Source organism: Ailuropoda melanoleuca, chromosome 16 (genome assembly GCF_002007445.2).
Source record: "Ailuropoda melanoleuca isolate Jingjing chromosome 16, ASM200744v2, whole genome shotgun sequence".
In the NCBI taxonomy this organism is placed as follows: domain Eukaryota; kingdom Metazoa; phylum Chordata; class Mammalia; order Carnivora; family Ursidae; genus Ailuropoda; species Ailuropoda melanoleuca.
The window spans coordinates 50688201-50712294 of NC_048233.1; the positions used below are offsets into that span (position 1 = coordinate 50688201).

At 53.4% G+C, this 24094-nt stretch overlaps 2 protein-coding genes across 2 annotated transcripts in view; both read left to right on the top strand.

The window, feature by feature from the left end:
* Nucleotides 1-7773: 7773 nt before the first annotated feature.
* On the top strand, nucleotides 7774-9483 carry MYOD1 (myogenic differentiation 1). The gene is made up of 3 exons (XM_002928761.1): nucleotides 7774-8403; nucleotides 8881-8959; nucleotides 9233-9483. The coding sequence occupies exons 1-3, from the start codon at nucleotides 7774-7776 to the stop codon at nucleotides 9481-9483; spliced, it is 960 nt and encodes a 319-aa protein (XP_002928807.1).
* A 12205-nt stretch (nucleotides 9484-21688) lies between these two features.
* KCNC1 (potassium voltage-gated channel subfamily C member 1) overlaps nucleotides 21689-24094 on the top strand; it is a 43595-nt gene continuing 41189 nt past the window's right edge. The window contains exon 1 of the mRNA XM_002928762.4: nucleotides 21689-23540. Within this exon, the coding sequence (XP_002928808.2) occupies nucleotides 22971-23540 (570 nt within the window). The 5' untranslated portion in view covers nucleotides 21689-22970. The remainder of the gene's footprint in view (nucleotides 23541-24094) is intronic.

The window sequence follows — 24094 nt, forward strand, 5'->3', positions numbered from 1 at the left end:
GCTGGCAGGTGGGCTGATTAGACAGAAAGGAGGCAATGGGAAAGGGGTGGGGAGCTAAGGCCCCTCCCCAGACCCCCACAGCTGCCCACTGGATCCTGCCACATGCGCCACGCCATCCCTATCCCCCGGCCCCCCATTGCCAGGTCTTCCCTCAGCCCAGAGCTGCTCCTCTCTCAGCCCTTAAATGGAGGCCTGACTTCTAGAAGCAGGAAGATGCAGCCTAGAAAGTTCCAACCAGCAACCGCCAAGGTGTGGACGTCCCAGCCAACAGGCCCCTTATAGCGTCTTCCTTCTGGATGGAGTGACGAATATGCAGGCACACAGGTGGAGGCACGTGGTCACACTGGGACAAGGTGTGGATACCCCTGACAGGTCCAGGTGTGGACCTGGAGCGTGGCGCGTGCCGTGCAGGCAGCATACCCCCGTGTGAGGTGTACACGGAGCGTGAGGGGTCCCCCGTCTCGGATGTGTAACGCGTGTGAGGTGGACGTGGTGTGTGAGGTACAAACAGAGGGCGAGGTGTATGCGGAGCGTGGCGAGCACGGGGTGGGTGTGAGGCGTACGCAGAGGACGGGTGGACATAGAGGGGGAAGCGGACGTGAGGCGGCCGCGGAGCATGACGTGTGCGCGGACTGTGAGGTGGACGCGGTGTGAGAAGTGGCCGCGGTTTGCGAGGTACGCGTGCCTGTGACGCACTACAGAACATGGAGATGCGGGAGTGATGGCAAGCAGTCCTTTCGAGGACACGTACTTGTCCGCTCTGTCGTGGGCCCGGACGCTAGAACCTTGGCATGGCCTCCCGTGGAGTGCCACAGCCAGAGGACACAGGGGAACACCTGGGGCTTTTCACAAATCCTTATGTGGCAAAAGTAGGAGGAGCCTCTAAGAGGCCTTCCCATCGTCCTTGTCCTACACCCCATCGGAGCTTAAAGACCAAGTGTTCTTTGAGGACACATGCACTTGGCAATGGTAAATTCCTCACACTGCAAGTTCAATAAACATTTAAAAAATGGTTTTTGGTGTTTGTTCAATGGAGGTGGTGAACTCTCCATTAGCTAGCTCTCCTCACCCCAAGAGCCTGATGCCCTCAGGCTGGAAGAAGAATTAGGACCTCCAGGAACCCGCCTCCCTTAACACTTCTAGTCATTAAGCTATTGTCACCTCATCTGTGCTGTTAGTAAACCACAGTAAGTTTGTATTTCAGACCCCAGGAATCTGGTCCCTCAAAGACCAGAGAAAGGCTCTACTTACATGAAGAATATGTTTGAGGGAGAGACTCTGGATGAATGAACGCTTCAGTTCTTTCCAGAAGTCAAGCATCAGGTGATCCTTAATTTGGGGCTCAGCTTTCCCTGCTTCTGCCAAGTAGTCAGAGCTCCTGATAATTCCCCTTTCCCTGGCTTCTCCGTCCCTGGGGAAGGTGGTCAGAGGTGGTCATGGAGAGAGAGGTGTGCGGAGAGGGGGGTGCACGTGGTATGAGCGGCCCTGCAGGGGGAAATCTTTGTAGGCTGCCCAGGTGGTGGTGGTGGAGCATTCTCCCACAAGGCCGAACTCACATCAGGCCCATCCCCTGCCCTGTCCCACCTCGGTGTGCACGAAGCATCTCACCCTCACCTCAGGCTGTGGTCGCAAGTCACCCACCCAAGCCGTCCTCAAACCCCATCTCCTGCACTGCCCATGCACTCACCCAGACATTCCAGGCCACGGGTTCCTAGAACAGGAGCCAAACCCGTCTTGTTCCCTGTAGAGTCCCCTGCTTCTGACAGAGGCAACTGTCCCATACAAGGTGCTCAATAATGATTTGTTCTCTCTGCCCGGAACCTTCTGTCCCAAACAGGCACATGCCTCACTCCCAAACGTCCTTTACCTTTTTACTCAAATATCACCTTGTCAACCTGACCGCTCTAATTCTGTAACCGGGCCTGTCCTGGCACCCGAGTCCTGCTCACCCCGCTCTGCTTTTAATACTTCTCTTCTGCACGTCTCAACTTCTAACATACCCCGTAGTTTACTTCTTGGCGGGTCTCTTGCTGACTACGGGGCTTGCCTGTACAATGTCTGCTCCACGAGGGCAGGGGACTTTGTCTGTTTTGTTCTCTGCTATGTTCCCAGCACCTAGCATAGAACAGGAACAGCGCAAGCATCTGTAAGAAGTGAACAAGTCAGAACTGACAGTGACCGTGGGCATACGCCCCCCTCCCAGCCGGCGCACATAGACACCCCCGACCTCCGGGTCTAGGGCTGCTATACAGGCCGTCTGTTGTCTCCCTGTTCCCGCCCGTCCATGGGGGCTCCTTTTCTCCAGCTCCACTTTATCTTCTGGGCACCCAAGCCCCACTGGTAAATGGAAGGCTGGGGAGTCCCCTAGAGTGGGATGTGTGGCCATCTGTAAAGAATCTCTGGGACCCTGGCCCAGAATCTGGGGCCACCACATCTGACCAACCAGACTGGCCCCAGGGCAGGATTCATACCCAAGTGGTAGGCAGATTCAGGCTTTGCCAGGAGCAAGGTTGGCAGGGGACAGTGTGGGAGCGCTGAAGGTGGATCCAGGGACAGGAAGGGAAAGACTGGGGACAGAGGGGGGACCTAAACCTGGCCCTGCCCCACCTGGCCAGCTCATGTTTTCACCCTGGGGTCCAGTGGCACCCCCAACTCCCAGCCAGCTATGCTGCCTATGCCAGTGAGAGGGAGAGGCCACGGGTCCAGCCTGGGCAGGGGCAGGGTGCCTGAAGACCAGGGCAGGTGCAGGCTGGATTGGGTTTCCAGAGGCTATATATATAGAGAGAGAGGCTGCCGGGAGCCCTGGGGCCGGCCGCTCCCTGAGGGTGCAGTGCTGAGGGGCCCCCGCCAGGCCTGCATTCCTGCCCAGGGCCAGCTCTCCATTTATAGCTCCAGGCAGGCAGGCAAGGGAGCTGGGGGGGGGGTGGAATGGAAAGAGTAGAGGGAGAAAAGCCTAGGGATCCTTCCCGTCTCACCTGCTGCCAAAGTAGCTCCTCGTTGTGTAGACCAGAGAACCAAGGGCCAGGGGGAGGCGTCCACTTGCCCACCAGTCTGCTCAGCCCTGAGTTGGAGGGAATGCTGCTGGGGGATGCCCCCTTCTGTAGGTCCCTTGGCCCATTGCCACCGGCTTCTCCCAGAACAAGTCTGGCACGTGTGTCCCCAAGGGGCACCCTTGACTAGATTCTATACCTATAAGAGTTTGGACTCTTTCCGCTTCCAAATTTGTCCTTTTCCCCCTCCCTGGCCCCAACCCAGCACTAGGACTGAAAAAGGGCAGCAGCTCCCAGGGCAGACACACTTCTCCCTGCTCTTTCAGCAACAGGGATGGAATGGCGGTGTTGGCAAACTGGTCCCCGAAGATGTGGTGTCCCCACAAGGAGAGTGACCCCAGTCAGGCATGGGTCCCAGCCTGGAAGGTCTGTAACACTGAGTCCAGTGATTCCCAAGCTCTTCAGGCAGCAGGAGCGTTGTGACAAACTAAATCCGACTTGGAAGTCTAATAGAAAAGCGCAGCGTGCCACCGGGCTGTGTGTGCTCCCTAATTACTGAAGAAGATGAAGCTACAAAACACGTTTAAAACTGTCCGAGAAGTCTAGATGTCTAAGCCACAAGTGGTAATATATTAAATGCTCGGTAAGTCTGAACATACAACATTTACTCATCCTAAAGTCACCTTGACGATGTCCCCAAGGTGGTTTTGGTGAATGCAAAACACAAAATGCAAAGTTGTCATCTTTTAGGGGTTAGCGTTAAGTCTTGCTTGCTCGGGCTTGAGAAAAATTTAGATTTGCATGGACGAGTGATTTGAGGAGCTCACCCGGAAATCTCAGGGTACCCTACAATCAAACAGTTTGATTCATTCATTGATTCATCCAACGAATATTTATTGAGAACCTACTGTGTGCCAGGCATTCTGCTGCTGATGCAGGAACAAGTCGGAAGATATATGTGGTTCGATCTGAATCACTAATATAACAATTATTTGCATTTTTCATCGTGAGTGCATAAGACGAATGAAAAGTCGCAAGCTTCTAGTGAGTGTCAAATCTATAGTACGCTATCAAGATATTGTAGCAGCCATGCGTAATTGCTCAACAGACAGGCCCTGAGTCGTTCCTGGGCAGAGCAGATGTGACCCAGCATGTATGTTCAATTGTGTACGTGACTGTGTATCTTAGAAGAGGTACGACCATCCACATTCATGACAGATTTCAAGATATTCAAATGTATGCATAGAGATTCAAAGGGCAGGAGGCCACCCATTCGTTCACTCCACATTTATCAAGTTCCTACTATGTGACAGCCGCTGTCATGGTTTCTGGAGATGCCATGGTGAAGGAAACATTTTCGCCTTCCTGGGGCCGGCTATGTCCATCGATGCGCGAATTAAGAAGATAATTACAGAGTGGCCGTGTGAAGAAGGAAATGAGCAGAGTAATGTGACCCAGCTACCTTAGAGAAGATGATCAGAGACATCCCCAGGAAGTGACGTTTGAGCTGAGACCTGATATAGGAAAAGCAGCGATCGATCGTGGGAGGGCTGGGTCCAGGGCTGTAGGCAGCAAGTACAAGGCTCTGAGGCCAGATCACGCTCTCAGTGTTGAAAGACAGGAAAGGAGCTCAGGCTAGAATGGAGTGATCAAAAGGAATGGTGGCTCCAGGTGAAATCAGAGAGATGGGCTGACGCCAACTCGTGTAGGACCTTACAAACTAGTGTAAGGAGATGAGAGTTTCTTCTAAATGCAACCAAGCAGCTCTTAGCGAGTTTAAAGCAGGAAAAGGATATCATCTCATTTACATGTTTAAAGGATTGCTCAGGCTGCTGTCTAGTGGACAGATCATGCTGGGCAAGGGTGGAGGAAGGAAGGAGAGCAGCCAGGAAGCCATGACCATCATCCGGGCTGGCGGAGGAGCAGCTTAGTCCAGGATGGCAGCACTGGGGATGGGGAGACTCCAGTGTCTCAGTGGACAGGGCTTCCCCCTGCCCAGACGTCCCCGCTAGAACTCCACATCATAAAGCCCCTGCCTACCTGATCTCTCCACCCGGATGTTAAACACCCATCTCAAATTTTGCCCCGCCTTGGACTCTTGATCTGCCACCTGCAAAACTGCTGTTCCCCAACTCCATTCTTCCCCGAGTCATCCTCAACTCCTCTCTTGTCTCCCTGCCTACATCCAATCATGAATAAATCTTGCTGACTCCATCTTCAAAATATATTTGAAGTTTAACTAATTTTCACCATTTCCACTGCTGGTACCCAGATCTAAACCACCATCACCACTTACTTGGATCATTACAATAGTCTCCTACTGGTCTCCCTGCTTCTACCTTTGTTTTCCATAACCCTTATGCTCCTGTTAAAATGTAGTCAAACGGTAACATTCTTCTCTTAAACTCAAGCCCTCCAGCAGCTTTCCATCTCAGAATTCAAATGCTTTGTCCCTCTCTGACCCCATCTCCTACCACTCTCCCACTTGCTCATTCTGCAGCAGACATACCAGCCTCCTTGCTGTACTTCAAATATGACAAACACAGTCTTGCCTCAGGACCTTTGCACATGCTCTTCCTTCTATCTAACTCCAGATATCTGCTTCTGCCCTCCCTTCATTCTGGTCTCTGCTCAAATGTAATCAGCTCAGGGAGGCCTTCCCAGACCAGTCCATATAATAAAATAATCTTCATCAACTTTCCCCCCTTGCCTTGCTTTGTTTTTCTTCACAGAACTTAAAACTTCCTGACATCACATATTTCTGGCTTATTTGTTTATTATCTGTCTCCCTGCCCTACAGTGTAAACACCCCAAGAGCAGAGTCTCAGTTTTATTCATTATTGTATCCCCCAACACGTAGACCAATACCTGGCCCATAATGGATGCTCCATAGTGTGTGTTGAATGAATACATGAAGGTGGTATAGAGTGAAGAGAGGTGAGCACTTCAGGTAGAGTCCAGGGAGCCAGTTAGGACATCTTCCTGAAGTTAGTGGGCAAGGCACAATGATTACTCTTGCTTATTACCTGTTGGCGCTGGCGGGGGGGGGGGGACCCCTGTAGGGGTATCTGGTCCAAGGGAGAGCTCTAGCCAGAGTGCTGATAGGAAGATGTGGACTAGAGATTCAAGAAGAGGCTAAGAGGCACTCTGGGGGTGGGGAAAACCCAGGGCTTGTGAAGGAGCCAGAGATCCCATGAGGTGGTTTCCTCCTCCTTCTATGCCCAGTGTTTCCAATGGGCTTGCTGGGGAGAAATGCAGCTAAGACCTCTGCAGAAACTGAGCTCTGACATTACATGGGCCCCTGTCAAGGCTCAGTGTCCCAGCCAACAGCTAGGAAGCCCGCAGGGAGCACACAGGCCAGTCCGTGCCAACAACAGAAGCAAGCCCTCTCGGTAATATAGCCTTGCATCTCGGACTGAGGGCCTCCACATCTTTGGTCTCTTTAGATTCTCACCAGCACCACAATCACTTCAAGAAATCGCTATTATTATCCCCAAATTTACAAAGTGGGGGAACTGAGGCTTGGAAGGTGATATGACTTCAGCAAAATCACACAGGAAGCTGTGGGATCAGGAGACTCGAACTTACATCACTGGTCTACACACTCTACTCTCGAAGATCCCACTCTGAAGTGGGGTTCTCCGGCTGAGTCTGGGCGTTCAAGGCCTTTGAGCAATGAACTTCCCGGGTGCAGCGCTGTGCACAAGGAGGGAAAACCAGAGCAGTTTTCTTCCCAGCAGAAGACACATCTCCACCCAGACCCGCACAGGACACTCCGCTGCGGACACACGCAGGTCGAGTAAGACAGGAGTTCGCTTCCCTCCCTCCAGGCCGGGGCAGAACGTGGGCTTGGAGAGATGGGCAAGAAGCTTTAGTAGCCATCCTCCTCTTCTGCATAGATGCGGCTGCGTTTCTAAGAGTCCAGGGAAGGTGGGCTGGGCCCACGCCCTCTGAGCGACTCCCGGGTAGGAACTGGCCAGGTGACCCGGCCGCCACGTCCAGTTTGCTTCAGGTTCGCCCACTTAGACTGTAATTCTTGTTGCAGGTTTCTCTGCCTCTGATTCTAGCTTTCTGCTCTCTGTCTCTTGGCTGTATCTCTCACCGTTTCACCCTCTCAGCTCTTAGTATATCTCTGTCCTATTGCCATGGGTCTCTCTCTAAATCTCTCGAGATCTGTTTTCTACTCCTACCCTGCAGCTAGGTCCCCCACAAATCAGAGGACAGAGGGAGACCCAAAGTCAGCTTGGAGCTGAGCACGCGAGGCCAACATTTCCCGAGGGCACAGGACGAGTACAGCGCTGGAGAGGTTTGGAGCGAGCGTGCCCCGGAGCCAAGTGCAGCCGGGTTGGGCTGCCAGCCTCTGCCTCCCTCCCAGCCTAGGGAGGGGCCGGAGCGCGCGCGCGCGGGGGTCGAGGGGTAGGGGGCTGGCCAGTCTCTTGCCCCAGCGGCCACCCTGGGGATCCCAAGCTCCTCCCCACCTTGTTTCTATTGGCCTCGGGCGCCCCCGCCCCCAGCCGCCCGCTCCCGCTCGGGGGCCCTTAAGCTACTACCGGATAAATAGTCCCGGGCGCCTCGCGTGAAGATAGGGGTGGGGAAGCCCCGGGACGCTGCCGCCGCTTTCCTCAGCGCCCATCAGGCCGGACAGGACCGGGCAGAGGGGGAGAAAGTGGGGTGTACATTCAGATCCCTGGTACTTTACTATCGCACGGCCAGGACTGCGGAGAGGCAGAAAGTTTCGGGCAACCCCTGCTGAAGCCAGGACTGCGCCACCCCCTGCCGGGATATGGAGCTGCTGTCGCCGCCGCTCCGAGACGTAGACTTGACTGGCCCCGACGGCTCCCTCTGCAACTTTGGCTCCGCGGACGATTTCTATGATGACCCGTGTTTCGACTCCTCCGACCTGCGATTCTTCGAGGACCTGGACCCGCGCCTCGTGCACGTGGGCGCGCTCCTGAAGCCCGAGGAACACTCGCACTTCCCTGCGGCCGTGCACCCGGCGCCAGGCGCGCGCGAGGACGAGCATGTGCGCGCTCCCAGTGGGCACCACCAGGCTGGCCGCTGTCTGCTGTGGGCCTGCAAAGCGTGCAAGCGCAAGACCACGAACGCCGACCGCCGCAAGGCCGCCACCATGCGCGAGCGGCGCCGCCTGAGCAAAGTCAACGAGGCTTTCGAGACGCTCAAGCGCTGCACGTCCAGCAACCCGAACCAGCGGCTGCCCAAGGTGGAGATCCTGCGCAATGCGATTCGCTACATCGAAGGCCTGCAGGCGCTGCTGCGCGACCAGGACGCCGCGCCCCCTGGTGCCGCCGCTGCCTTCTACGCGCCTGGCCCGCTGCCCCCAGGCCGAGGCGGCGAACACTACAGCGGCGACTCAGACGCGTCCAGCCCGCGCTCCAACTGCTCCGACGGCATGGTAAGGCCGGGACCCCCAGCTAGAGAAGTGAGGGCAGCTCTTGGTATATCTGGGACGTGTTTCCGAGGGCGGGGAGCTGGCCCTCCAGAGGGAGGTTTGGGCTGGGAACCTTCCCGCGAGTGGACCCCGGTGTCCTAAGCAGCTGTCATTGGGGTGGACTGGTGCCTTGGGGGCTCACGGGACAAATGTGGGCCACCCTTTTGGGGGCGCTGTTAGAGCTCTGCTGCAGCGACATGAAGATCTGCTTTTCTCCACTTATCCCTATTTACAAAATGCAGACTTATTACGCTCCTAGGCGACCGTCCACCCTCTAGTGGGCCCGGGAGGCTGCAGACAGCTCCTGTTCGCCTCTACCCCCCAACCAGGGCCCAGAACTCGTGGCTGAGACTTGGGGAGTTGGAGGGGGTGGCTACAGGGAGTGATGCTCTGGCCCCACGCGGTCCCCGAGCCTGACTCGGTCGCCCTTGCCGTTCGCAGATGGACTACAGCGGCCCCCCGAGTGGTTCCCGGCGGCGGAACTGCTACGATGGCACCTACTACAGCGAGGGGCCCAGCGGTGCGTATTCGCGCCTCCTTCCCACGTTACCCCCTTTAAGCTGCCCTGGCTTCCCTCTATCTAGGAACGCCCCCCTCCTCGCCCCAGATCCTGGAAGACCGTACAGGGAATGAAATGCTAAGCGTGCAGCTCCCTCCCCTTTCGGTCCGTACTCTCTCTGGGTCCTCTTGGACTCCGGCAGGCCTTCAGTTTCCTGTCTGCCCCAAAGCACTGAGCCCGTAGGTGGGAGACTACACCGTTCAACTGCATACTAACTTAACCCTCCCCGCGCAGAACCCAGGCCCGGGAAGAGTTCTGCGGTGTCGAGCCTCGACTGCCTGTCCAGCATCGTGGAGCGCATCTCCACCGAGAGCCCCACCGCGCCCGCGCTTCTGCTGGCGGATGCACCGCCGGAGTCGTCTCCCGGCCCACAAGAGGAGGCGGCCCAGAGCGAGGTCGAGCACGGCGCCCCGACCCCTTCCCCAGACGCCGCCCCGCAGTGCCCAGCGGGCGCAAACCCCAACCCGATCTACCAGGTGCTCTGAGGGGGTGGGCAGCCGCATGGGAGGGCTCCGCTGCCCGCGCGCCCGAGGGATGGTGCCCCTAGAGTCCCTCGCGCCCAAAAGAATGCGCTTAAATGCCAACCCCCACTCCCAACCGCGCTTTAAAAGCGACCCCTCCCGAGTTGGGAGAGGCGGGAGATGTGTGTTTCCACTCCCGCACTCCACAGTAAGGACACAGTCCTTCTTTTTCCACGCAACACCCTTCCCCGAGACTCGTTGCGATGGCCTTTAGGTGTTCCTCCTTGGGCCAGAGCTGATCCGTGAGGGGCCAGACCCTTGCTCTTTCTTTCCCCCCTTCCCTAGGCGGGGTGGGACCCGCGCAGATCTAAGCCCCGCCTCCGGACACCAGTGCTGCTGAAGGGGGCGTGGCCTCTCCCTCCCAGCGCCCTGGCGACTTTGCTCTTCCCCAGCGCCTGCGGGGCGCGCTCGCGTTCCGCGTGTCGCAAGTGTTAACAGTAACCACTCCACCCTCTCCCCCAGTTCAGGACCACTTTTTGTAATACTTTTGTAATCTATTCCTGTAAATAAGAGTTGCTTTGCCAGAGCAGGAGCCCCTAGGGCTGTATTTATCTCTGAGGCATGGTGTGCGGTGTGACAGGGACTTTGTACGTTTATACGGCAGGTGGGCGAGCCGCAGGCGCTCGCTCAGGTGTTCGAAATAAAGACGCTAATTTATACCGCGGTGGCTCCGACTGTCCCTGGGGATGGGGCTAGGAAGGGAGGAAAACCCAAAAACTTGGGCCTGCTGTACCGCAGCGACCCCTGTAGGCGGAAGACGGATTGCAAGAAAGGAGCCTGGGGCGGGGCTGGAAAGGGAGGGGTGCGTTTGTCTCCTGTACTTGGGAGAGGTCCCCTGACTCAGCACCGCATGTAGGTCAGTGGTTCTTCTGTCAGGATGAGTAGTGGAAAAAAAGATCCATGCCTGCCCCACTCGCCAGAGATTCTGATTTAATATATCTGTCCCTGATATCCGGGGCCAGGTATTGGCATTTTTCAAGAGCTCCCCAAGTGATTCTAAAGTGAATGCAAAGTTGAGAATCACGCCCCACCATACACAGAGTGAACCTAGGTGTGGTGTCCAGAAGGATCACTGGAAACTCGTAGCTCTAGGTGCCACTTGGAAGCCTCATGGGAGCAGAGAATGTGATGAGGTGCTCATAGCATTATAAGGAAAAATTAAATGAGTGTGAAGGGGCGAAGTAAGCTATATGGCCCTTACAGGCTCTCAGTGATAGGAGCGATCTTAAGGGGACCGCATAGAAGGCCAGACAGGCACAGACGTCTCTACTCAGCCAGAAAGCCAGCACTTAGAGCATCCTGGCCCTGTCAGGGCAGTGCAAACCTGCATCATCTCAGGTTTGACTATAAACGCTCTGAGAGCAGAGGAGGGGACATTGATTTAGCCAGAGTGCTGGAAAGGGCTTCCTGGAAGAGGTGCCATTTGAACTGTGTCTTGAGGAACAAGAAAAGACAACACACAATGCCCCATAGACCCATGCACGTGTGCACGTACACGCACAGCTGGGAGGGCACCCCGGAAGGATGGTCTGGTACAAGTTCCTCCCCATTCCCACCCCAAGCCCACCCCCGAGCATACATACATTTGTCACCAGGACCTCAATGTCTCCTACATCTCACCCTTGCAGACACTTTTTTCCTGAAAACTTTACAGGCCCACTCTCAAAGGCACTGCCTGCCAGGTGGGATAGCCCTGAGGACGGCAGGCAAGATGTGTTGCCAGCAAGAAGGATCTCCGCTCTCTGCTCTGAGGAGAGCCTCTGCTGGCCCCAACACAGGGTCCCTGAAGAGCTACTTAGAGCTACTCCATTACTAAGAATCCTCAGCTTTTCTTCTGGCTGCTTCCCCAGATGCACCTTGGGGTTCTTTACACTCCTTTGAGATCCTTTGAGGGCTCATTTATGAATTCATTCATTCAATAGTTGCCAGGTCCTATGCTGGGTGAAAACAGAGACCAGTGGACAGTTCCTGACCGTGGGAAACACCGAGACATTTGGGGGGATTGGCTCTCGTAGCAGCTGGTTACATCACAATGAATTCAGTGTTATAATGAAGGTGGATGTGGTAGAGGGACAGAGTAGGAACAGAAAGTAGAGCAAGCAGGTAGCCTCTAGTAAGAATCTTGAAGGAGTTGGTCACAAAAGCGGAGTCAAAGAAGGATACTCCGAGCTGAGGAAACAGCAGATATGAAGACCCCAAAGTGACAGAAGTAAACTTGTGCCTTCATGGAACCGAAAGTGCTCACAGGGAGAGGCCAGAGTTGGGACAGGGAAAAGGCAGCGGCAGGTCTCCAAGGGACCTCATTTGGACTTTATCCTGAGGGCAGTAGGGAGCCACTGAGGAATCTAACTGGTGGAAAGGTACAAAGAAATCTGTATTTAGAAAAGCCAGTCTGGGCCGGCAAAATGGTTAGAAGGGAACCAGACTTGAGACAGGAAGACTTGTCAGGAGGCCATGAGGGCTGCTCAGAGGAGACATGACATGGCCTGAACTGGGGCTGGGACTGGATGTGAGAGAAGGCACAGGAGTGGAGACAGTTGTGCCAGATAAAGCGTAGGTACTGACAGTACAGTGGAGAAACTCAAGGGCACAGTCCTTACCCTCACACAGCTTAAAATCCACTGGGGAAATGGCCATTAGACAAAGAAACAAGTGAATAAATGGTGAGAAATACTGTAGGAAAGGTAAAGGGTGCAATGAGAGATGATAATGGGGTATAAGAAGGTGCAGAAAGGAGGATGCAGAGTTTCTGCACTGAGGAAACCAATTACACATATGAAGAGGGCCCAGGAGCTAGTGTGCAATTGGAAAAAGGTGTCCTTTCTTTCCTGAGGACGCTGCTCTACACCAGGGTTCATAGCTAGGTAAGCAGAGAGCAGGCTGGACTTCAGCCCCCACTGACCTTCTTAGCCAGGTGCATTTGTTCAGTGAACAACATGCATAACTGTTCGCAGAGCCTTATGTATGGAGGCCCTAAGGACATGAGGGGAAAGGGGGAGCCAAGGCTGACTCAGGCTCTGGTTTGGTTCAGAGTGGACGGTAATGCCATCACAGAGATGGAGACATCAGAAGAATAAGAAGCAGGTATGGGTAGAGATTTAGTACAGGACACTTCTGGTTATAAGTGATAGAAACCCAGTTCAAAATAACTTCACCCCCTGAGGGTGTGTTGGAAGAACAGGTGACAGTCCTTATATGGAAGCAGCACTACAGGCACCATAGCATCCATGAGCTTTGACAGCTGGGACTGGAGCCTGGAGCCCCTCTTATCCTTCCACCTTTCCCTTGCTTGCCTCTATTTAGTTTACTCTCTCTGAGTCCGTATTGGTTTTCTCCAGCAATTCAGGGATTACCTTGGAGCTCACCATTAAACTCCAGTTTGAAAATTCCCAGAGAAGAACCCTCATTGGACTAGCTTAGGTCCTGAGCCAGGATTTGAACCCAGGCAGAGAGGCTCCAGGGACGGCACTCTTAGCTATCTTACCTTGTACCGCTGCATGGGAAGAAAGAAGACTGAGAGAAAGTCAGGAGGGAGAGGAGCAGCTGGAGATTGCATCATTCCATGGATGGCGGGGTTTGAGGTCCCCTCCTGGCCCATCTCTCACCTCAGTCCCCTGGATTTGGGGGTGAGAGGAGCAGCTAGCTTAGGCCAACTCCATTTGCAATGTAGCTGAAATGACCCTTTTTCTTGGAGCCATTTTCACCTGGGCTGGATCTAAGGAAACACTGGGCCCATGTCTACACACGCATGCTCATACAACAGCACACGTGAACCCACAGCATACCACCAGGGGCTGAGGCATCTTGAAGGCAACAAAGTTTAAGCTTAGGTCCCTTGCATGAGCCCCTTCTAAGGCCCTGGTCCAATCTCCTTCTTAATTTGCCAAGGTAAACTATTTTAGCCAATTAGTTATGACCATTGTCCCTTTCTACTCTGATTTCTCCCTTCTGGAAGGTAGCATTTATGGGCGTGTCCAATCTAAAGGTATACATTTTGTTTCGGTTCGGTGGAATATGTTTTAAATAAATAGAATAGAAAACAGAAGCAATAATAATGTACAATGAAATAAATTAAAATGATCTGACATTGAAAAGACAATTGTACCCAAAATATCTTTAGATCATACCATAAAGCAATTTATCAGAAGAAAGAGGTAACTTTTGCACGGAATTATTAAAAAGACTCTTGCATTGTTGGATAATCCAGTCAATGAAGAGTAAATTATATGAACACATTGGAAAGAGACTTTACCTCTTTTGCTTAACGAAACACTAACATCAACGGAGTAAAATTCATAATACGCCACTATCACAAGACCTCAACATCAACCAACCTTTTAATGAACACTGTCAACTTAAAAAAATTTAAAAATAATCGTCACAGAAGAAAACTAAAAAAACCTTGAACTCTTACAGCCCACGAATGAAACAGACTTGGTAGAGTTTCCCCCAAATTTGACACCAATCCTAAAATTGTACAGGACGTTTCCAAGACAGTGCTGAGCCCGAAAAAAAGCTTCCCTAAATTATGAATGATACAAAACAAGTCTTGATCACCACACTGAAGGAAAGACTAAACTCTCTGAATGACCTCTCAATTCTCCATATAGAAAATGATATTATAAAACCACAGTCACGTGAAGAAGCAATTAAACAATACGCAGCCTGCTACGGTAGAAAAGAGTGGGCAAGACTGAACGAAGGCCAGAAGAAAAGAGGGAGGCAGAAGGCTGAGGAGACGAGGAGGTACTAATGTTGAAGGGCTAGTTGATTCTAGCTCGGTGTTTTCTAATCTATGAAACACTTAAAGCATCTGCACACAACTCACTACAATCAAAGGAAACACATGAAAATGTGAGATTGTGTAATATTAGTGCTTATAATATACAGGGTTGCTTTCATATAGTTAATTTTTTTTTAGACATTTAACAGCAAGTTTTAATTCAGGCAGAGCCTTCCCAGTAGCAGGGGTAAGTGAGTCCTAGAGGATGTCAATACGTAATTCCTGTCCTCTCAGCCTGGCTATGCCACTAGCAGCCAGGCTCTGGCATTTGGGAATGTGACTTAACCCGTCTGGATCTGGGCTTTCCCTCTGGATCACTGGATTAGTGAATTTAAAAGGTATGTACCAATTCTGAAATTCTTTAATAATTTGCTTAAAGCATTTCAGAGAAAGAAAAAGATAATGAAATAGATCTTTTACAGATAAGAGAACTGGGCCCATGAAAAACTGAGATTTTTCTCAGCATAAGCAAATCATTTATAACCTGGTTTACAGATCCTTCTTTACTTTTCCCAAATTTTATTGAGATATATTTCACATACCATGGCATTCAGCCTTTTAAAGTGTCCAATTCAGTGGTTTCTGCTATAATCACTATGTTGTGCCACGTCACCCCTACTGTCTAATCCAGAACAGTTGCCCAAAAGAAACTCTTACCCATTTGCAGTCACTCCCTGTTCTCCCTCCTCCCCCAATCCCCTGGCAACCATGAATTATTTTCTGTCTCTATGGATGTGACTATTCTGGACATTTCATGAGTGGAATCACACACTGTGTGGCTTTTTGTGTAGGACTCCTTTCCCTTGGCATAATGTTTTCAAGATTCATCCATGTTGTAGCATGGATCGGGACTTCATTCCTCTGTATAGCTGGATAACAGTGCATTGAATGGATACATTGCATTTTGTTTATCCATTCATCAGTTGATAGATATTTGGGTTGTTTCCATTTTTAGCTATTATGAATAATACTGTTATGAACATTCAAGTACACGTTTTTGTGCAAACATATGCTTTTAATTCTCTTGGGTATATACCTAAAAATGAAATTGCTGGGTATATCATAACTCTATGTTTAAATTTTTGGGGAACTGCCAACGTCTTCCCCAAAGCAGCTGCACCATTTTGCATTCCCATCAGCGGTGTATCAGGGTTCCAGTTTCTCTACGTCATCGACAACACTATTCCTGTTTGTCTCTTTATTCTAGCCCTCCTAGTGGGTGTAAAGTGGTATCTCATTGTAGTTTTGATTTGCATTTCCCTAATGACTAATGACGTTGAGTATCTTTTCTTGTGCTTATTGGCCATTTGTATTTCTTCTTTGGGGAAATGTCTATTCAAATCCTCTGTCCATCTTAAAATCAGGTTATTTTTTATCTTTTTACTGTTGAGTTTTGAGAGTTCTCTATATATTCTAGATACTAGACTCTTACCAGATATGTGACTTGCAGATATTTTTTTCTCATTCTACAGGCTGTCTTTTCACATTCCTGACATTGTCTTTTGAAGCACAATTTTTTTTTATTTTGATGGAGTCCAATTTATCTATATTTTTTGTTGCTGTCGCTCGTGTTTTGGGCGTTATGTCTAAAAAACCATAACCTAAGCCAAGTAAGAGTACTATAGCTTTAGCTCCTACATTTAGATATTTCATCTAATTTTAGTTGGTTTTTCTATATGGTGTAAAGAAGGGATCCAACTTACTTTTTTTTTTTTTTTGCATGTAGATATCCAGTTGTCCCAGCACCTTTTGTTGAAAGGGCTATTCTTTCCCCCATTCCCCTTTGAACTTCCTTGGCACCCTTGTTAATTGACTATAAATGCATGCGTTTATTTCTGGGTTCTCAGTTCTATTCCACTGATCCACATGTCTATCCTCATGCCAGTACCACACAGTGCTGACTACTGTAGCTTTGTAGTAAGTTTTGAAATGAGGAAGTGTGAGTCCTCCAACTTTGTTCCCCTTCAAGATCGTTGTGGCTATTCTGGGTCCCCTGCATTTCATGAATGTATCTTTAAGTAGCCCTGTCTTGGTGGTATTTTAAGTAGCCACAATATGGGAGCTGTAAGTTGGCACGGAAATTTAAAGCAGGTTCTTGTGTGTTGGTGCACAGAAAAAAACAGTTATATGGGAGGATGGTGATATTTTCATTTCCAGTCATCTTTGATGCAGTCTTAATAAAACAAACGTGGTGTTGTTAACTGAACATCCTTCTGTAATGGCAAAAAAAAAAAAGTTGCAACTGTTTTTGTTGGCTTCCAAGTAAATATCACCTATTCAAAAGGCTTATGTTGCTGTGTCAGGCAGTTAATAAAATACTAAGCCTTTTTTTTCTGGATTTTTAAAGGTTTGTAGTATTTGCCAGCTTTCTTTCTTTTTTTTTTTTAAAGATTTTATTTATTTATTTAACACAGATAGAGTCAGCCAGCGAGAGAGGGAACACAAGCAGGGGGAGTGGGAGAGGAAGAAGCAGGCTCCCAGCTGAGGAGCCCGATGTGGGGCTCAATGTGGGGCTCGATCCCGGAACGCCGGGATCACGCCCTGAGCCGAAGGCAAACGCTTAACGACTGCGCTACCCAGGCGCCCCCCTGTCAGCTTTCTAAAATTTACATTTGTTCTTGATTTTTAAGTCTACATACATATTCACATTTGTGCCTTTCTATTCTTTTTTAAAGAAGTGTAACCCCCTAAATATCTAAAGTCAGACTTCACACAACCTGGACCCGCCACTATACACTGGCAACGGGGCTTACCTGCAGCCTGCCTCACACACAGGTGTTCGCCAGGAGAACCCACAAGACTCCAAGCAAAGGCACTGCAGCCCTTGGGGTAGCCACACATCTTCAAGCTGCTTCCAGACAGAGAATTCAGTGGCCTCTGCCCAGTCCTTCTGGGAACACTCTTACAGAAGTGCCTGCTCCCACCCGCCCTGCCTACACGTCAGCGTCTCTGCGCATCCACATGCATCCTTCACCGCAGCCTTCATCATTTCCTACCTCCCCACTTCACTCAACCGGCACGAGAGGTGTCGAGGCCTCATCTTCTCCAAAGCCAAGCCTAGGGAGGACTGACACTCTGCCCCCTGGGGCCACACTGACACTGAGGGACTGATGGACGTTGCTGAGGACTGGCAGGAGCCCATGAGAGAGACGTGGGGTCAGAGCAGGTCACAGAGGGTTCGGAATGGTTGGGAAGGGGGAAAAGGGAAGGAGAGGAAGTTAAATGAGAGACACTATCTCATTTAATCCTCACAAAATGCTATTTCCTTACACAGATGAGAAAACAGAAGCCTAGAGAGGAAAAGTGAATAGCTTACAGTCGTTAATAAGCAGCAAATGAGATTTGTAACCAGATCTGTCTGGATGTGTGGTTCTCTCAACCAGGGGAAATCTTACCCCCCAAAGGACTGTTGGCAGTGTCTGTAGACCTTCTTGATTGTTATGACTGGGGAAGGGGCTGTAGTGACATCCGATTGGTAGAGGCCAGGGGTGCTGCTAAACATTCCGCAATGCACAGGACAGCGCCCACAACAAAGGATTATCTGGTCCAAAGGTCAATGGTGCCAAGGTTGAGAAACCTGGTCTAGCACTTCCCCTGGGGGCATTCTTGACCATGGCTCCTTTCAAGACTTCTCCTGGCCTAAGAGATCTGGGCTCCACTCACTGGGGTGGGGGTGGTTCACAGGAAGGAAGAGCTGTACACCCTACCCCATTCCCAGGTTTGGTACCGGTCAGTGCTCAAGCCACAGACCCAACAGCAATGGTCACCAATTTCCCACAGTCTCCCCTGTCCATTGGAGGGAGGGGTTTTGGTCAGGGCAGGAGGTCCCAGGTGGTTTCATTGCTTATGGTGGGTCCCCCCCAAAGCCTGCTCAGTTTGTGCCCAGTGTAGGTTAGTTTCCGGATGTGGCCACAAGATGGCACCCCAACCCGCTGGGAATGCTAATAAGACTCTGGGCCTGGGAGAGCAGCATAGAGGATGTGCCAAGCTGGACAAAGGCCCAGCGGCTGGACTTGGGCCAGTTCCAGAGCCTAGCAGGACCAGATCTTAGGCTTACAAGTGCCAAGTGTGAGAACATAGGCCAAACTTGGCTTCAGGACTCCCTTCACCTTTTTCTAGTCCGCTCTCAGCCCCAGCTCCTCCTGGAGACATTCTCACCACACGGCTTGTGGAACCCTGCACACCCTCCCTTCCACCCAGAAAAGAGAAATCCCAGAGCTGAGGTGTTAAAGGATAGAGGGCTTATTATTATTCCTATCCAACAATAAAGACCTAGGCAGAGAAGTTGAGTAACTTGTCCAAGGTCATAGCTAAGTCAATGATGGAGCTGGGATTTGAATACAGGCAGCCAGGCCCTAGAGTCTATGTTCTTGACCACTGAACAGCACCAGCCCACTGGTAGTTCATTGCCCCCTCTTCTCACCAGCCACTGATCCCAATGACCTTCTGGCATGGGACCACAAGCCTTCCTCTGCAAGGGAGGGGACAGATGGCTATGAATAAGGGGGGGGGTACTGCTCAAGTGGAAAGGGGTGAGGGTCTTGGCTGGGCTGAGGGGCTCTGGTTAGTGGTTGTGGGCAAGAAGCTACAGCTCAGGCAGTAATCCTCCTCCCACCCCCATTTCTCTGGGGGCTTTTTTCTTTCTTTCTTTCTGTGTTGCCCTCTCAGTTTTTCTGAGCTTTCTGCAAATGCCAGCCTTTTACAGTGTGAAAAGGAAGTGAGAGAAGGGACTTTTATGTCCCTGCTTAGGATGGGGGGGGGCATTCTTTGGGGCCTGGGCTGGGAATTGCCATCAAGGATCAAGGTGAGAATCCTAAAGTGGGACAGTGTGGGGCACCTCAGGGACAGCTCCCCTGTCCCCTGGGAAGCTCTTCTCTCTGAGCCTTCTCCACTTGCCATGTAGGGGATTTTAGGGTGTAGCAGACCTTTTCACATTTCCCCTCACTCCAACCCTCACCTGCCTCTCTTTTTCTAGTACATCATCCAGGGCCAGGCCTGACCAGGCTCCTAATCATTAACCTTCCCCCTACTAGCAGCCTCTCTCCATCTCTCCATCTCTCCACCTGTCCATCTCTCCACCTGTCCCCCACACGGGGTACTCTTTAGCTTCCTTTTGTGGCTCACCACGGGGTAGTGGCCTGAGTGGGCTCTTCACTGACTCCCTGAGAGATCCTGGGTATGACCTCCCCCCTAACACAGTCTTGGTTCAGGGCTCCAGACTCTCCTGGCCTCTCACGCTGGGATGCTAGGATCCCAGGCCCTCTCTTGGCCTTTCTCAAATCATCTAGCCCTGAAAGAGGAGGTGCTGTGTTCTGGGCACTGTGGAGGAAAGCAAATGAGCAGCAGCCCTGGAGGAGCTGCTAGTCCATTTTGGGGAAAGAGATGAGCTATAGTGGAGGCTGCGGAGCGATACTCTGATCCAATGTGGCCCTTCCTGCAGGAGAGGGAAGAGGGGTAATCCTGGGCCTCTATGGCTGGTAGAAACACCGAAGGCTTTCTGAGAGAGAAGAGGGGTTGGACATCTGTCTGGAAGGAAGAGAAGGTTTGGAAAGGTCTCTTTCTGGTCTCTCCCCATCTTGATATCTCCAGACAAATGTGTGCCTGTGTGTGCATGCGTGTGTGTCTCTGTGTGTGTCTGTGTGCGTGTGTGTTCATTTCTCTGTGTCCACCTTTTCCTCTTCTTCCTGGGGTTTCCCCGTTTCTCTGTTTTATCCCTCCTTGGATTGGGACAGAGCTTCTGAGAGCCTGTGTCCTGGGGAATCTGAATTTGGGTGAGGCTGAGCTGCACCAGGTCAGGCCTCCTCCTCATTAGGGGATGGGAATCACACCGGTCCTGGTGAGAGAGACATTCAAAAGCACTCTCATGCCTGCATTACTCTGAGATTGAAGGGGAAACAATTCCTGTTTAAATCAATCTCTGGAGGGAGGAGGTGCCATCCTGGCCCCAGACTCCGGCCCTCTCTTTGCCTCTATCTCTGCTCCTGTTTCTGTCCTAACTCTGCCTCTCTCTGTTTCCGCCCTTGTCCTTTTCTCATCACTCATGTCATGCTCTGCCCCTTGCCCTTTCCAGCCTTCTTCACTCCTCCAAACCTTTCCCTACCACACACAGATTTCCCTGGGCTGGGATTTCCCTGGCCAAGTGAGGAGAGAGAGGTCTAAGGCACAGCTTTGTCCCCAGGCTCACAGCCGTGTCTGCAGGTCAGTGTAGAGGGACAGCTGTCTGCACAGTTAGCGAGTGCCGACAGGTAAATAACAGCCTCCTGTCTTCTTAATTAAATCGCCCTTTGCCCAGGCAGCCTTGTGTTCGATTGGGCTGGGCTGGGATCAATAAGACTCTTTCCTGGTGCAGCCAACCCTGGAGCTTCGCCTGACCTCCCCAGCACTGCTCAGGCCCACCTGCCCTCTTCCCCAAAAGCCTGGGAGTCCCTGGAGGGCAAGATGTGTTGTGCCCTTGTGCCTGGGACAGCGTGAGGAACAAGGAGGGAGTAAAAGAGTGGTTGAGTAAACAGAGGCACTGACAGCAAACATAGGCCAGAAAGGCTGGGAAGCCCAAACTGTAACCCCCATCCCCAAGATCAACTGTGAAGCTGTGAGAGTCACAGCCAGAGCTGCTGCCGTCCAGCTCCCCCAGCACAACACCAGCTTACTGCCCAGGGAGGCTGGAGCCCCACGCGGAGAGGGGGATGCCAATGTTCAGGACCACTAGGAGCAGTTGCTCCTTCTGACCTCTAAGGGCAGAATACCTTTTTCATAAGGGATCCCCACCTAGGGATCCAGAGCTAGTGTGGGAGGGTCAGGGAGCTGGCATCAGTGTGGCAGAGCCCGTGGCCCTCAATGGGAGACTAGGGTCAGCCTGGAGTTATGAAGGGCCCAAGGAGAGCAAGGGGTCAGAAGGCAATCACACGCTTCCAGGATTATCGGGGTGTTAGGGGGGCTTAGAGGGCAGCGTTGTGCGGTGTGTGTTTGGAGGATGTTAGTTTGGAGTCCATTCAAGAGGGACCTATGATAGGATCACGGGAGTTCCAGGTTCCGCAGAAAAGGTCGCTATTAAAGGTTGCTTGGAGGCGCCAATACTGGTCCAGGTCAAGGTGTCTCTGATAGCGGTGGGGCGTCGCATTTCAATAGGGGATCAGATAGTCTCTCGTTTGGGAGGAGAGGAACGGATGCCGACGCCCTTCTAACCTCAGTCTGACCCGGGGGGCGCAGGCCTAGACTTCTCCCGGAGCCCCCGCCCATCGAGCGGCGCTCCCCCAGGGCGGAGCGTCGGCGGGTCCCCCTGTAGCAGCAGGAGCCACGCGGGGCGGGCGCCCCCAGCGCCGGGGTTGAGGGAGGCCGGCTCCGCGCCTGGCTGGGAGGGGGGCGCGGAATCGGGGCTTTTTAGGACCCAGCGCGGCGCCTCCCTCCGGGGGCGAGTGCGGCTGCGCGCGCCGTGTGCTTGTGTCCGGAGAGCGGCGGGCTGGACGCGGACCGCGCGAGCGAGCAAGCGAGCAAGCGAGCCTAGCAGCAGCCCGGGCGGCAGCAGCGTCGCGGCGGCGGCGGCCGCTCCGCGCCTCGCCTCCCCGGCCTCGCCGGCTTCGCCGGCCTCGCCTCGCCTCGCCGCGCCTTGACCCGCCACCCCCGCCTCCCGGTCGCGACCGCCGCAGTCCCCTCGCCTTGACCGGTACCTTCAACCGCCTGCCCGAAGCTGGGCGCGAAGCGCGGGGCGCAGAGGCACCGGAGCCAGTGCCCGCCGGCCTCGCAGACCGAACCCAGCCCGGACAACCCGTGCCCGGCCCCGCGCAGCTCCGCCACAGCCCGGGAGCTGTCCCTTCAGCACCGCCGCCGGAGCCGGAGCCTAGCCCCGCGGAAGCCTAGCTCAAGGCGGAGCGCGCACCAAGCGCAGCGCTCCTCGGCCGCCGCACCGAGCAGCGCCCCGGGTGCCCCTGCCCAGGGGGCCAGCCATCTCCTCCAAGAGGCGGGGAGAAGGAGCGAGGAGGGCGGGCAGGCAGGCGCGCCCGCCGCCGGGGGGAGCAGGCAGCCAGGCAAGGGGAGAGGGAGGGGGCCGGAGCCCGCCCTGAGCCCCAAGCTGCAGCCCGGCCACGCAGGGAGGCAGGCAACGGTCATCCATCTCCCCAGCGCCGAGAGCGCGCTGCAGCGACCACCGCACAGCAGAGCGCGAATTTCCCGGCCCCCTCTCCTCCCCTCCCCCTTCCGGGGGCTGGTCTATCTGTCCGGCCTTTGGAGCAGCTGACCTTCCCCAAAAAAAGCTTTGTGTCAATTTCTTCATTTTCCCGCTGAGATGGGGACGGGAGCCCGGCCCCCCAACCATCTTTTCCCTTCTCCCAGGGCTCGCCGCTGAGCGCCGTCCCTCTCCCTCCCTTCCTCCCTCCCTTTCTTCCTCCCTTCTTTCCTCCTCTGCCTCCTCCGCAGCCGGACCAGCTCCCTCCCACATCTGGCCCCTAGAGACTCCTGGGATCCCGCGCACACTCCCCTGGACCGGCACCCGGCAGAAAGCGCCCCGAGGGGCTTGGGTCGCTCTTGGGGTGGCCAGAGTCACCATCCTCTGTACCCCCCGACGGCTGGGGGGAGGGGGGAGGAGGCCCCGCGCCCCCCTCCCCGGCGCCAACTCCCCCTGGCGGCCGCTCCCATGGGTGTCGCTGGGCCGCGCCATGCCTAAGGGGGCGCCGCGATGGGCCAAGGGGACGAGAGCGAGCGCATCGTGATCAACGTGGGCGGCACGCGCCACCAGACGTACCGCTCGACACTGCGCACGCTGCCCGGCACGCGGCTCGCCTGGCTGGCGGAGCCCGACGCCCACAGCCATTTCGACTATGACCCGCGCGCCGACGAGTTCTTTTTCGATCGCCACCCAGGCGTCTTCGCGCACATCCTGAACTACTACCGCACTGGCAAGCTGCACTGCCCCGCCGACGTGTGCGGGCCACTCTATGAGGAGGAGCTGGCCTTCTGGGGCATCGACGAGACCGACGTGGAGCCCTGCTGCTGGATGACTTACCGCCAGCATCGCGACGCAGAGGAGGCGCTCGATAGCTTTGGCGGAGCACCTCTTGACAACAGCGCCGACGACGCGGACGCCGACGGCCCCGGCGACTCAGGCGACGGTGAGGACGAGCTGGAGATGACCAAGCGCCTGGCGCTTAGCGACTCCCCGGACGGCCGGCCAGGCGGCTTCTGGCGCCGCTGGCAGCCGCGCATCTGGGCGCTCTTCGAGGACCCCTACTCCTCCCGCTACGCGCGGGTAAGTGACAACCTATCCACCAGAAGTGCCGGCTGCGGAAGGCAGGGTCCTCGGCCTCCCTGGGGCGGGGGTGGATTCTAGAACTGGCGCCTAGAGAGTTAGGACTGAAAGGAGTGTGTGTGTGTGTGTGTGTACATAGAAGAACGTGTATAAGAGGGAGGATAAGAGAGGTTGTTCTTCTAGGGCGACTAGCTTTGTAGGTGTGTAAGGTCTGTGTCTGTATTCCCAAATTTAATACATATGAGTGNACATAGAAGAACGTGTATAAGAGGGAGGATAAGAGAGGTTGCTCTTCTAGGGCGACTAGCTTTGTAGGTGTGTAAGGTCTGTGTCTGTATTCCCAAATTTAATACATATGAGTGAGTACAAATGGGTGTTTGTGTGTATAAGTAGATTGTGTGTGCATATTTATGTAAGCATGGTGGTGTCTATTTGGGTGGGTAAAGTATTAGTGGGAATGAGTGGACGTGTGTGTACGTTTGAGTGTGCAGGAGTGCCTGTGTATTTGTGTCTTTGCAGATGTGCACTGGGAAGATGTGAACTGCCCTTTAGAT

Coding starts and splice junctions, on each gene's coding strand:
- MYOD1 (XM_002928761.1), top strand. CDS start 7,774: ATGGAGCTGCTGTCGCCGCCGCTCCGAGACGTAGACTTGACTGGCCCC. Junction 8,404..8,880: donor CCAACTGCTCCGACGGCATG/GTAAGGCCGGGA, acceptor TGCCGTTCGCAG/ATGGACTACAGCGGCCCCCC. Junction 8,960..9,232: donor CTACAGCGAGGGGCCCAGCG/GTGCGTATTCGC, acceptor CTCCCCGCGCAG/AACCCAGGCCCGGGAAGAGT.